The sequence below is a fragment of the Clinocottus analis genome, unplaced genomic scaffold, assembly GCF_023055335.1.
Source record: "Clinocottus analis isolate CAN_PGR_092001 unplaced genomic scaffold, fCliAna1.0.p SCAF_9, whole genome shotgun sequence".
NCBI classification, from domain to species: Eukaryota; Metazoa; Chordata; class Actinopteri; order Perciformes; family Cottidae; genus Clinocottus; species Clinocottus analis.
In genome coordinates this window covers 9,552,791-9,566,429 of record NW_027176251.1, presented here as the reverse complement: position 1 = coordinate 9,566,429, position 13,639 = coordinate 9,552,791, and the positions used below count along the sequence as shown (strand labels likewise).

General features: G+C 43.4%; 1 protein-coding gene across 4 annotated transcripts in view; it reads left to right on the top strand.

Annotated features, from left to right (window-relative positions):
* Window positions 1-13,186, top strand: part of map7d1a (MAP7 domain containing 1a) — a 35,380-nt gene extending 22,194 nt beyond the window's left edge. For 2 of the 4 annotated variants that reach the window (XM_068570231.1, XM_068570230.1), the window contains 10 exons: window positions 1,395-1,517; window positions 1,628-1,773; window positions 2,141-2,271; window positions 3,211-3,449; window positions 4,431-4,701; window positions 5,418-5,598; window positions 6,509-6,613; window positions 8,095-8,145; window positions 8,236-8,296; window positions 9,724-10,015. In XM_068570231.1, the coding sequence (XP_068426332.1) occupies window positions 1,395-1,517; window positions 1,628-1,773; window positions 2,141-2,271; window positions 3,211-3,449; window positions 4,431-4,701; window positions 5,418-5,598; window positions 6,509-6,613; window positions 8,095-8,145; window positions 8,236-8,296; window positions 9,724-9,809 (1,394 nt within the window). In that variant the 3' untranslated portion in view covers window positions 9,810-10,015. Of the gene's footprint in view, window positions 1-95; window positions 201-1,394; window positions 1,518-1,627; window positions 1,774-2,140; window positions 2,272-3,210; window positions 3,450-4,430; window positions 4,702-5,417; window positions 5,599-6,508; window positions 6,614-8,094; window positions 8,146-8,235; window positions 8,297-9,723; window positions 10,017-10,141; window positions 10,381-12,263 lie in introns of those variants that run through there. The other 2 variants (XM_068570232.1, XM_068570229.1) reach the window with 2 other exon arrangements.
* The last annotated feature ends 453 nt before the right edge of the window (window positions 13,187-13,639 follow it).

The window sequence follows — 13,639 nt, the reverse complement described above, 5'->3', positions numbered from 1 at the left end:
TCGAGCACACCACCTGACGCCACGGACGTTCCCCCTCTAAAGCTCAACCATGTGACCTGTGTGAACATCTGTGTGGCGCTCTCTTGGCTTCTTAGGCAGATGCTCTGTGTCAACGGTCAACCTGCCCAAACACGTGGACTCTGTTATAAACAAGCGACTGTCCAAGTCCTCTGCTACGCTCTGGAACTCCCCCAGCAGAAGTAAGGCAACATCTGGAATGCCCTCCACCCCTCCTCCTCTTCCTCCCGTTTTAAATGTGTCCATCACTCTGCCACGCCAAAACCAGCGAACCCGTTCGTCATTGTGCTCCTCCCCTTCATGATTTCAGTCCCACTCTTTTGCTTGATGGTTGCCAGCTGACCCATTTCTATCTTCCAAAACCACGTTGAGTTCTTGTTGTTAACTCTCCAGAATGTGGGTCAGGTGTTTGTTCTGCATGCTCATATTTTATTATGAGTTATGTGCTGTTTTCACATTTTGTTGTGCTGTCTTTTTACTATCCTTTTGTTGGTTCATTGTGTGGTGACGGTCATTTCATGTGTTTGCACAGTCAAAGATCCTTTTTGTGTTCATTTTCAACATACTGGTTATGGGATGCAAAATATTTCTTTGAATGATCTTTCGTGTTTTTCAATCAAGCTTTCTTCACGCTGCGGGTTTGAGAAGCCTCACGTTAACCAGGTCACGGTGTACTCCTGCAAAAAAGGAGAAACTTCGGGGCTTGAAATAAGTGAAGTTAGTGAGTGAGTCAGCATTTTTCAGAAGATTATGTATTCGGAAAACTCCCCGGAGCAGGTACCGGTCCTCTCTGCTGCAGCCACTCTATTCCTGTTGTCGGTCTCCTCTCCACCTGAACACTATAACACACCATGTCTGTAGAGATTCACTGAACGATCGTCTTCATCCAGCACCTTAAAGCCAGAGAAGGACATTTTGCCCCCAAATAAATAGTGATGAGTTTTCACTTTTCTTTGCCTCTGTGGTTATAAATAACTGACTCACTGTCTAGACAAGCATTCAAATAAACGTTCTTTCTCTTGGGTGGTACCACCACAACCCGAGGTTATAGTAGACACATTTACTGAGCTGATTTGCTTTCTCTTCTAATCTTTTTGGGTGGCACCGAGGTGTCTTATTGGGGCTCTGAATATTTGATCGGGTCCCTATGGCTTGTGGACATACTGCTACTAGAACCATAAATACCTCTTTCCTTCTACTTCCCTTTGGTGACATATTTAAGCTGAACTCTGGAAAGCTTGATTTCAAATGAGCTTCAGTTCCTCTAATACTTTAGGTTTGACTGTTTGGGGTGATAAACTCGGCAGAGTTCTGGTTTAACTGATGACATCAATTGAATATGCATGTTTTAATCAATCTGTTCTTCCATCCTGCAGCCCGTAGCGTTGCACTGAGTCCATGGGAGAGCAGTATAGTCGACCGGCTGATGACGCCAACGCTGTCTTTCCTCGCCAGGAGCCGCAGTGCTGCTAGTGTCCTCACCAATGGCAAAGATGGCCGTAAGTTGGGGGAAAAAAAGAACATATCTCAATTAAAAATCTAAATACAATGGATTATGCTGCCGTATGAAGGTCAGCAAGCTTTAATTGTACGTCACTTCTCTCCACAGACTCTCCTCTCTGCCCCCGTTCGGCCTCAGCCAGTCCGCTCACCTTGTGCGCCCACCAGCCTCACCACCGCTGCTCCGACCGCTGGAGAGTGACGTCCAGCACACCCGACATCACCCAGCGCCAACACAGACGGAGCTCCGCACCAGTAAGTCTGCCTAATTAGGAAAGCCGCAGGGCAGAAGCTATCTGACAGTCGAGTGAGAGTCAAAACAACGCTTGACTCTCTGAATAATAAGTAAGCTGTTTTCCAGAATAGATCAGAGCAAAACAGCCATGAAATAAATAGCAGCTGTCTTTGTGCTAGCAGAGGGGATACCAGTGACCTGAACCTGAATGAAAATTGAACAGTGAGATTGAGAACACAGCGCCTGACCAAACTCTTTTCCTGTATTTTATGTATAACAACCTAGCGTGTATCTTGTCTTATTTTAAATTATATTTCAATGTTATCTTTGATTAGCACATGAAAAGATTTAACTATGTTAACCCGTTTTCATCTTTTTGTCAAACAGATGGATAAAAACAAGAAGGAAAAGAAAGACAAGGAACGGGAGAATGAGAAGGAGAAGAGTGCCCTCAGTAAAGAGAAGGTGCTGAAGAAGAGACAGTCTCTACCCAGTATGAGACAGCGGCCAGAACCAAGGTAATAGATTTTAAACTGAACCAGTAAAAATAAAGAAATAAATGTCAATTAAAAATTGTTTTTCCTTATGTGTGTGATATTTATCACTAACCTGATTACTAATATCATCTACTAAAATGTCATCTAATTATGTTTATACAGCAGTTAATCATTTCGAACAATGAATAAGGGTCTCATGGCAAAGTCAATTTATTTTACAATAACAGCATCATTTTTTACAGTTAATTAAAACTAATTACTGTTAAATGTGAGGATTTGCTGCCCCTTATCTTTGAATTTTGGACTGCTTAAAAAAAACAATCCAGACATTTGATTGAGATTCCAATTTAGATTCAGGTGCTTTAATGTTTGTACAGATTATAAAGGCCACAAAAACTGTATTGCAGAGCAGGTCAACCATACAACCCTCTGACCCACAGCTTCTTTGTGGCCAGCAGCTGGGTTCGGCAGAGAGAGCGTGTTTATGTCTGCATTGTAATGACTGCATATTTCATGCACTGTTTGAGTCCAGACATGAAAGATCCCGAGACGAGTGGTCATTTCCGCTCAAATCCCCAGGCCACTGAAGTAAATAACATCTATGACAGATGGGATGGAATAGGATGGAACAAGTTCCTTTGATTCATCAAATAGGCCACGAAGAGCTTGCTAAAGCTGTCCGTGCCAGAGGGCAAGAGGAAATAAAATGTCTTCTTCAGCATAATGGAGGTTCCCCCTTCAAGTGTTGCTTCTTCTGTGTATATCTGGGGATGCTGACCGAAGGGCGCTGATGCAATGTTTAAGTGCGTCTGCTATGAACCTGATTGCGATGGTCCGGTTTCTTCGGGACATGTGTTCGGGTTGTAAACACAACATTTCAGCCCACGTCCAATTCACTTACGTGTCCGTCAATAATTGTTGCTAAATTTCCCGTTTGTCTTGTATTTTCTTGTCTTGCAGTCCGAGTCCTTTATCAAGACAACGGCCGTCATCCCCGGCTACGCCCAAGGGTAGAACTGCCTCCCCCAGCCCTGCTGCCTCCCCCAAGCCTCCATCCGCACGTGGGAGCCCGTCAACCCCTAAAGGACGACCAAAAAGAGCCAGGACCCCTGCCAGGATAGATCACCGCACCTCCTCCCCGAGCCACCTCGAAAGAGTCAAGGAGCCTCGCAGGCCCGCAACTCCCGAACAGAGAAAAAGTGAGAACAAGAACAAGTTTTGATGGGGATTATTTCTGTCTAGATTGGATTGAAAAACTCATACTCAGGCACTAACCCTGAATTTTCACTTAATTTAGATCCTGTATGATAACTCCAAGTGTAAGGAACAGTTCAGTGAAATTTAAAAAAAAAAGAAGTTACATTTGTTCTTTGCACAGTGACACCAGTATTTAGCAGCCATTCCCCACCAGCAATGATAATGTTAGTTAGAATTATTTTCTGGAGCATTAGCAGGTAAGTTGCTTGACTGTCTGTTAGGTCCAGTTACTATCTTATTTCCAGAGCTTTCAACCCCATCTCACAAGCTTCATGAGTAATGGAGTTTGATCCGTTGACATGGCAGACCATGGAAGGGGTTGTTGAAAGCTGTGGTACTTAAGTACATATTATTTTTATTATTTAGTAAATTGGTATACTGCAATATAATCCTAATTTTGTTGAAATGTGCCGTCCCTGCAGTGATCAGCTGTTCTATTGCTTCTATCATACAGTATATCTGGGTTTTGGGGAGCTTTCCTCCGCGTGTGAATCATTCTGTATTTCTTTTTTTCTTCCCTGTCTCTTCCTGTTATTGACCTGACAAATAGTTTAATGGAACAAGTGAAAAAGGAAAATCAGTATTGTGAGGCTTAATTAGCCGTGAAAACAAAGGCAATGCACCGAGTGAGCCACATGCAGCTCCACAGTGTCTTGTCACACATAGCACGAAGAGGCTTCACTAATCAGCCTTAATTATGCAATTACCAAGTTCTCAAGCTGAAGCATATTTAGTTGCTAGAGACAGGTTTTACAGTGAAGAGAAAAGGCTGTGGTTGAATGTCATTAATCATGATTCATCAGCAACATTTTAAGAGTCATTACTTGTGGGGAAGCATAATTATCGTATCAATGATCTCTGTCACGTCACACAAGATATGTGTGTTATTGTCCCTTATGTAACACTAATTTCTCCTGTCTTAGGTTCCGCCGTGGTTCCGACCATCGCAGTTGCCCCGTCCCATCCCTCGAGCACGACCGCTACAACCACCGCAGCCTCCCCCTCACCTGAGCCGGTCCATTCAGCTCCTTCTGTTCCTGCGTCGTCACCTACGCCGTCTCCATCAGCCAAGCCCATGGCGGGCACCAACAACCCAGAGGAGGCGGCTCGCATCCTGACGGAGAACCGCCGACAGGCCCGGGAACAGAGGGAGAGGGACGAGCAAGAGCGCCGCGAACAGGAGGAGAAGGAGAGGTCAGAGGAGTTTAATGTGCCTGAGATGGTCGGCCCAGTGTTGACCTCGCAGAGTCATAGATCTGTCAAGTTCTTTCACTCTGCATGAGAACAAAAGTGTTCCCGAACGCGCCTGTTCTTTGCTGAATGACAGTTGTTGTCCAGCTGTGTTCTCACTACGGGGTTTGGTCTTCAGAGGGCCTTCTCAAGAGTAGTTCATTTGCAATGTCACACTCGGACCTATAACATTTGAACGAATGCTGAAGTATGGCACATTTTTTAAAGTGATTTATTGGTGTAGAATATGCTGCAAAACAAACCTCACCGTGGCCATTTAGCTACTTCCAATGTAATGAATACAGAAATGAAAACTTAGGAAAAGCTCCAAGCACCATCGCAGCACATTTATGTCTTAATGAGCCCTAACTCGACCCTGCCTATGATGTGTGGAAGTATTAAGAATTTGATAGCCTGTTGGCTGATCGTAACCACAGCAAGTCGCTATTTACAGCTTGGAAATTGACGTGATCGCTTGTTGGCAATCATACTTCCAATTGTTTCCATCTCCATAAATAGTTTGGTTTCCTGTTGCTCGTGCGTCAATGTCAACTCAGCAGAAACTAAAGATGAAATGGCCCAACAATAGAATCTTTATATCTTGTTTACCTCATTCAAAGTGTTTGGCAAAGGATTTTGAGGTGAAAACTTACCCTTATCCCCATGCACAAACTCTTTAGGATCTTGAGAGAGGAACGAATAGCTCGGGAGGCAGAGGAGAGGCAACTTAGGGAGGAGGAGGCACGTTCCATGGCCGAGGAGCAGAGGAGGAGGGACGAAGCCCAGCGTCTGCAGGACGAGAAGGTGGCCGAGGAGAGAGCCCAAGCCGAGCAGGAGGAGAACCTGCGCCTTCAAAAACAGGTATATTATACTGTCAATACTGTATATGACTGTCTATGTAATAGAAGTGCTTGGTGAGGTTACAGTGGAACGGTCTGGTCAGTCAGATAAGGGTGAAAGGAAGCACTTAAAACTCATAGCAGGGACAAGCTCCATGATGCACCACGGTGGAAGGAGCACCTTTCAAGTGAAGGTTCCAACCTGCATGCACCCCTCACACCATTCCCAGGCCACAAACATCACTTGTTTATGGTCTCAGCTTAGCGGCTCACGTCGTTGACCTTCTTGATAACAGGCAGGCCCAGAAGCATAGTGCAGTATGTTCTACGTCAGTGGGATGTTGTTGTCTGCCAAGGGAAGACATGAATCCAAACTGGTGAGCCGGTAGCTCGAATGATTGAGTCCTTTTTTCTTTTCAGTTGGTCAAATAACCATTACGCAATATTGACTCTTTCCGTGTTTCTTGATGTTGTCAGGGAGAAGCGGATGAAAATAATAATGATGCTTGATTAGTATAAAGAGGACATGTGGCTGTTCCTTACCGTATTTGTTTATCCTGTAGACCTGTAATATGATCAGCTCCCTATTGTCTACTCTGCAGATACTTAACTATGCTTTGCTACCCCCTTGTGGTCATTTACAGACATGGCATTTGTGGTTAACATGATCCAATAAAATTACCAAAAGGCTCAAGTATTGTATTTCACTTTGAATGGCCCTCACAAGTCTGTTAATGTTGAAAATAGATATTTCTGGCTCAAAAGTACAGAAAAGTTTTCCTTTTGTTGCTGTAAACAATAATTGCAGAGCGCAACCACACCCTTGTTATGTAAAAGCCATGTTACGTTGGCTGAGTTCTTATTTTTCTTTTTTTTCTTCTTCTTTCTGACGGCATGAAAATTATGGTTGCATTCTTGCCTGTGTGTTTCAGAAGGAAGAGGCTGAGGCGAAAGCCCGGGAGGAGGCGGAGAAGCAGCGTCTGGAGAGGGAGAAACACTTCCTGAAGGAGGAGCAGGAGAGGCTGGAGAGGAAAAGGGTAGGGCAATGCATCTGTCCTCCCATCACTTCTGCTTTCAGCCAGGTTTTAAAGTCACCCAAAATGTAAATGCAAATATTTTTTAAATAATGAATGGAGAACTTTAATTACTAATCATTTCCCAAAAAAACATAGTTAGATGTTTTGGGAAAGAAATGCCTTAAAAAATATAGAAATAGGTTGATTGCTTTATAAAAGACCACGCTCTGCTCTCAACTGCATATATCTCCCTCAGTGGAGGTTTTATATTCTATATCATGTTCACCCCGCGCTCTGCCTTTTGACATGACAAAAGCAGGCTTAAGAGTTGAGTCCCTGAAACCAAGACAAATGTTGTTTTTGGCTTATCCAGGATTGGTTGTCTACATGCCAGGATTTATTAGGGCTTAGACTGTGTGTCGAGCACGATGCTATATTTAAACACTAATAATAATGGAGACCTCCCTGTGCCAGTCATCTGTGGAGCTGTGCAGATATTTTTCACATACACGTATGCGTGCGTTCTGTGACCATAGCCATCTACTCAAGAATGCCACCCACATCTCCAGTAAGCTCACGCTCCTGTGTGCAAGCTAAGCCTTTCTTCCCCCCTCCTCATCTTATCGAGGCTGGTTCAGCCAACCCACGTCTGCTGAAACCATGCTGGAATTAGCCCACAAGAACAGCATGTTCTTTGCCCCAAAGACTCACTGCTTGGTTACACAGTACAACTTACTGTTACCGACTGTGACTTCTACCAAAGCGGACCGGCCTACTTTTGTTGTCGCCTCAACAAAGAGAAGTTTGTGGTCGGTGAGCACAGGTGGTGCACAGGCGGTTCAAAATATCCCAAAGACACATCTTCGACAAAGAAGAATCTTCAGTCCTGAGGCAGAAGTTCTGCAGCAAAACTAGATGCCAAAGCCATGCGTGTCTGAGCTGCCCATGAATAATCTCTGATCTTAAAAATGCTTCACTTTTATGAGTGGCAGCTGGAGTGCCATGGTCTTGCTGTCCCAGACGAGCAGTGACCTCAGATAAAGTTTGCATCGGCCTTCTGTGAATACAAATTACCCACATATACAATGTTTGACACATGCAGAGTATAGTGACCTCTGTTTGACCATCCTACGCTGTTGTTCCTGTTGAATACACAAGTTCTGCTCCATCGTATTTATTATTATTATTACACCTTTCCACCTGGAGTGTATTCATTTTAGCCAAATGGCCTTAGACCGAAGAGACAGGAACACCTTTCTATCGGTGAAAAGAAGCAATGAACAGCACAATGTAAAAGCGAAACAGTGTGACACAGTGTCTCAGTCCAGCCCACTAAACGTAACCCAATTTTTAACAGTCGGACAGCTTTATTTCTTATGAACATATCAGCCCTGATCTCTTGTGCCCCCATTACAACATGTCTAGAAACTCTACAAACAAACACTGAATAAGTTTTGTTTTTAGCATTTTCCTTTGTCTTATATCCGACTTTCTTTTCTCAGCGTCTGGACGAGATCATGAAGAGGACACGCAAGACGGATGGAGGCGACAAGGTGCATTTGCTGTTCCGTATGAAACCAAAACAACAGGCGGAAACTTGACTTCACAATAATAATGACTGTAATTATCTCCCGACTTCACAGAAAGAGACCAAGTCCTCCCCTCTCGCAAACGTCAACGACAAAGAGGCAGAGAGCAGCAAAGGTAAGCAGAACATAAGTCTGCCTTTTAACAAAAACCTCCTCAAGTAATGGAGTGAGATCATTACCAACTGATGGCCTTTAATCTGCAGGAATTGTTTAGGGTCTGATCTCCCATTAATGTGTTATCTGTGAAGGGATTTAAAACATACTTTGTAGCCAGGATCCACTTTAATTTCCCACTCAATGCTTCAATTCGCAAATCCACATCAACTACAAAGTAGATTTTTGATGGTGTCTGACTCATCCCACCTTTAGGCCGATACTTGTTGACCCATACATGCACCATCTCCCCACTGCTTCTTTTACCTCTTCCTTATGGCAGAATAAACAGTAACAGGTATTTTATTGTGCTTTTTTTCCCCTCATTTCCCATGTGAGTCATCCTCACACCAGAGCCTTTTGTATAAAAGGGTTATTAGATTATATCTCCGCCTCATATCCTGCACAGCTGCTGTCTGAGTTCTTCTTCAGAGTACAATAAGACCCATGTGTGTTTGGTTGTTGTCCAAGCTGTGGGACTTGGGGACTTAAAGAGGAAGAGTGGGCTCATGGCAAAAGCCTGCTTACTTTAGAAAGAAGTAATAATATCAAGACACATGTGATGTTGCAAAGGCCTGACTAAAATCCACTCTTCCTACAACTTCTAATTCATCCATCCATTATCTGTGGCTGCTTATCCGATTAAGGGTTGCGGGGGGCCTGTAGCCGAACCCAGCTGACATAGGCCGAAGGCCAGGCACACGCTGGACAGGTCATCGTGCGATCAAAGGGCTGGCGGAGAGACAGACGGCATCTAAGTCAAGTCAATTGTATTTACAATGCCAAGATTCATGAATCCCTAATTTGCCCCAGAGGACTTTACAATCGGAACAGCATACAACACCTTTTGTCCTTAGACCCTCGCAGCGGATAAGGAAAAGCTCAACCAAAGACAATAACATTTTAACAGAGGGAGAAAAAAATGTAAGAAACCTCAGGGGGAGTAGCTAAGAGGGGACCGCTCGTCCATGAGCATTCTGTTACCACAACGATATGAAGAAGCATACAACTTGCACAACCTCCTTGTCCACGTTACGTTCAGTCGATGAGTAAGATGAAGGGGACCAATGTGGTCTGTAAGATATGCCGTTTGTCAATGTTCCTCAATGCAGGAAGACATTAGCAAGCCACTTATGTGGTTGGAGGCCTGGCAGACATGCCTCCATTCTAGTCAGGGGTGTGGAAATCTGTCTCAACCACAGCCAAGTACTCAGCAAAGCAGAGTTGGGGGGACTATGGGCTACACAGGAAAAATGGCCCTGGAAAATTTGGCATCCCTTCCTTGCCTATTTAAGTTTGCCTCAGGCAGGCTGGTGAATATGTGTGATCATGTTGGTGTGCATTGTGTACTACACTGAATAACTAACTGTTTTACTTTGTTTCTTCTAGCATCTGCTGATTATCAGCCAAAACCAGAGATAAACCTGTCCAACAACAAGCAAGAAAATGGACAGACCAGCATCAAAGAAAGGTAAATGTGCCCATGTTGATGCAAGACCACCGTGAATCGTATAAAACGTGTGTGCCAGAAAGAAAATTCACCCATCCAGCATGCTGGAGGTTTGCATTGTAAACTTCAACTCTCTCCCAGTATTACAATTGTTTACTGAGGACCTGCATCGAAGGGTTCCTTGTGTTTTCCGTTGGATTCTTGAAAAGTTTACACTTTGTATTTGAATACGCTTCTTGGGGTACATTTTAAAAGACTCCCGCAATTGGGCGGCGATGGAATGACTCATTTGTTGCATGAGTCACTCTGACCCATCATAACTAAAACCATATTCTGCCATGTTTCTCCCCTCTTTAGCAGCCCCTCAGTTCCAGTGGTCAATGGCATCCAGCCCACGAGGCATGAAAACGGTCTATCCATGAAAGAAGACACTGCCAACTTTGAAGATATCATCCATCTCGCAAATCACGGCAACACCACCAACGGAGCACGGGACAAATCCGAGACCAGCATGGCCCCCGAGCCGATCCTCACGTTCGAAAGTGAGGAGTCCTTCATGAAAAAAGCAGGCCCCATGAAGCCTCAGCATGTTGCAGGTACACAGTTATAAACAGCTTTGCAACACATATTAAACATGATGTTAAAGACTTAAACTTTAGATCTAAAGTAAGCTAAAAGGTATCAATGAAAATGTAAAGGGAGTTGAGAATGCAATTTATTTGGAACACTCTGATTTAGGTTTTGGAGGTCAGGGTCACTGTAACCTCACGTCTGTCCCATTCTCGTGAACGCTATGTCTCATGAATGCCTTGAGCGATTTACGATTAGAATTTAGTTGTTAAATTTCACCTTAACCTCACAAAACAAGTTTTGGGCCATAATTTATATGTCAAAATTCATTATGACGACTTAACACTAATGTCAAATGGGAAAAAATTATTAAGTGATGATATTTTAGACAAAAGGAAAAACTCAAAAGCCAACCAGTGCAGAGAGGCTAGAATAGATGTACTATAACCTTGTTTCATGTTATCAGTTAAAGGTCAAGTGGAAGTGTTTTAGATGAGCCAGAGGAACATTATCTTCTAACTGAGCTGTGAGTAAAGTGCTTTAAGTTGTGTGGTAGAAAATAAAGGCTTCCAAGTCGGTATAGCTTACGAATGGCCTAATTTAGACTGTAGTCCAAGGTTTGAGACAGCGCGAGATAATGCTTCATTGATCCACAGAGAACAAAATGAAAAAAAAAGAGATTAAAATCAAAGACCCGATTACAGTCAGTATCCTATATATTAGTATCCTAAAAACCTGATTTGAGTTGAAGGATCTTGTGAGCCAAGAACACCAAAGTAACAATTTGATCTGTCCCTCATAAAAAGTCGATGGATCTTTTACAAGAGGCTTGTGTGCTTATTTGCTCTGAGCTGATTTTACACTTTGCCAGGTTTAAGTTACCCAATAAAGGTTGTTGTACAAGGCCCCATAGTTAGTGCTGTTGTGTTTGGCATAGCACGACTACCAACCCCAACTTGTACTCCATAGGTCATCTCTCCAGTGAGAGTGAGTACCCCCTGAGGAGAGGATGGTGTGGCACTGATACTCCGTTCACACTCTTAAAGGAGTGGAGATGAGATATGGAAGAAATAGTGGAAGGAAGGGGGAAGAGAAATGGGGGTATCTTTATACTGATGACAGCTTTTATTCAGCAGCTCCACTGACTTGGGCCTGCACCCAGAGAAGAATTCCTAGAATAGCCGAAGCGATGAGGAGAACCTATCCACAAGTCCTTCACTGCGAAAGGGCTAGAAACAAGACCCGTGGCAATTAAGCTGCATATCACTCCTCGCTCAGCCGCAACGTCAGCAGCACCCTACAGCTAGATCTTAATCCTCACCTGTTAGCCTGAAGACAAGCCAGCAGTCAGAGATACCAAATAAAGCAAGCAGAGGAAAAAGCCATCTGACATCTTTTCCTGAAATCACTCTACTTAAACCTCTCGCCTTTAACTCAGTCGTACAAAGAGTGAACATTCTCTCCTCTCATTTTCACTCCTGTAAATCAGGATAGTGGCGACGCCTCGACCTGCCGGGACATGTATTGATATTAAATTTAAACCTCATGGTCGTCAATTTATTTTGATGCATGCTCCGAGAGGTTCATTTGAATGTTAATACTTGTTAAGAGGATGGCCGTTCTCGACCTATTAAATTGCAAACTTATTTCACATGTTGGCCGCATTTGACGACACAATGCCTTTCACGAGAGACCTTTCCATTACCCTCGCGTAAACAAGACGGTTTATGTTATTGGGCTCATGCCCTCTGAAACATCCTACATTCAGTATGTCAACAGGTCAGAGGTTTACGGGCCATGTCATTACTCATATCAAAGTGAGTGACTCCGTTTTGTCTATTGGTGCGCGTGTTGATTAATGCTCAGCGGCTGCTGACCTTTTGCCCTCTGCTCTGTGCCTCCCTCACAGAGGTCCTGTGACATGCTCCAGCGTTGAAGTGCTCGTCGCCTGGGCCACGGAGCTTTCCCAGAGAACCTGCCAGCGCATGAATGGGAAGCCTTGTGAACTTTGCCAACCTTTTTTTTGTTTTTGTTTCAATGCCCCTAAAAGCAAACATACTTCTCTCTGAAGAGGAAGCGGGCCACAGAAGATGACGATGATCCAGGACACAAAAGCAAAAGACAACACGGATGAAAGGTGTTGCTGCATGCAACACAGGTGTGTCAGTGTTAACATTCGTAAAAAAGATCTGTTTGGCATAGATTCCATGCACCTTAATACTCAATAGTATCATCCTTTGTACATTACAGTGCAGCTGAGTAATTATTACCATGAGCTGTCAGTGTTTTTTTTTTTTTTTTAGTTATTTAACTGAAAGATAATTATAAAAGACTGGGTACATTTTTGTGTATAATGTAAATTAACTTTGTGTGATGAACAAAGGAGGTCTGTGGTTTAAAGTTTTATGAAAGGGAGTCATTTTATGCTACTCCGCTCCGAGTAGACCCTCTAAGTGAAACCCAGGTATTACATCCTGGTCTGTATAAAGCTACCTGTGACAGTTTTTGTAAAGTTAAATCGAGAAATCTGGATGCAACAGCTTCTTACTGTATGTGCAAATATCGGCTATGATTGATTGTATGCAGAACTGGATGTAATAATGATTGTGCAACTTCACAAATAACAGCCCACGGGTCATTTAAGGTCAAATCCCTAGAAACTGGGATTTACTCCACTATTAAACAGTTCAAACTGTTTTCTCTCATATGCATTGAGATTACAGGAACTCATATATATCTGAAATGCTGGTGCGTGTATATGCTATAATTATTTTGATGTGCGTTACGTCAGTGGGAGCATCTTAAGTCTTATTAAAGGCAAGCTGTCCAGTCCGCTGTCTCGTCATCTATTTGTCTTGACTGACAGTGTGTTTGATGAGCTTAGTGAAAAATACTAGAAAAATATTATACGGATGTTCGCAATTAAGTGTTGAATCTCACTGTCAAACTTTTTGCAGTTCATTCATCTAAAACGGTGATAAGAATTGCTCACCATTTCTGATTCATTTGACAGTGTTGGAATGACACATTGACGCATTTCTCCTGAGACTATTTTCAGAGGAAATACCCACTGCAACTGAAAGTCGCGAAAGACGATGTGCCCGCGAACCATAGGAAAGCAAATTTGGAGATGGTACCAGAAGGCCTTACAGTTGATGTGCAAGGCATGCGAGTTGGCTCAGCTGTCCATTTCAGTTTGGGTCTCCTTTTACAAAATCCCCTCAGGGGGTACATGCCATTTTAACTGCTGCTCATTTCTGTATAGAGAGGTGGCCAGCAGGAGGC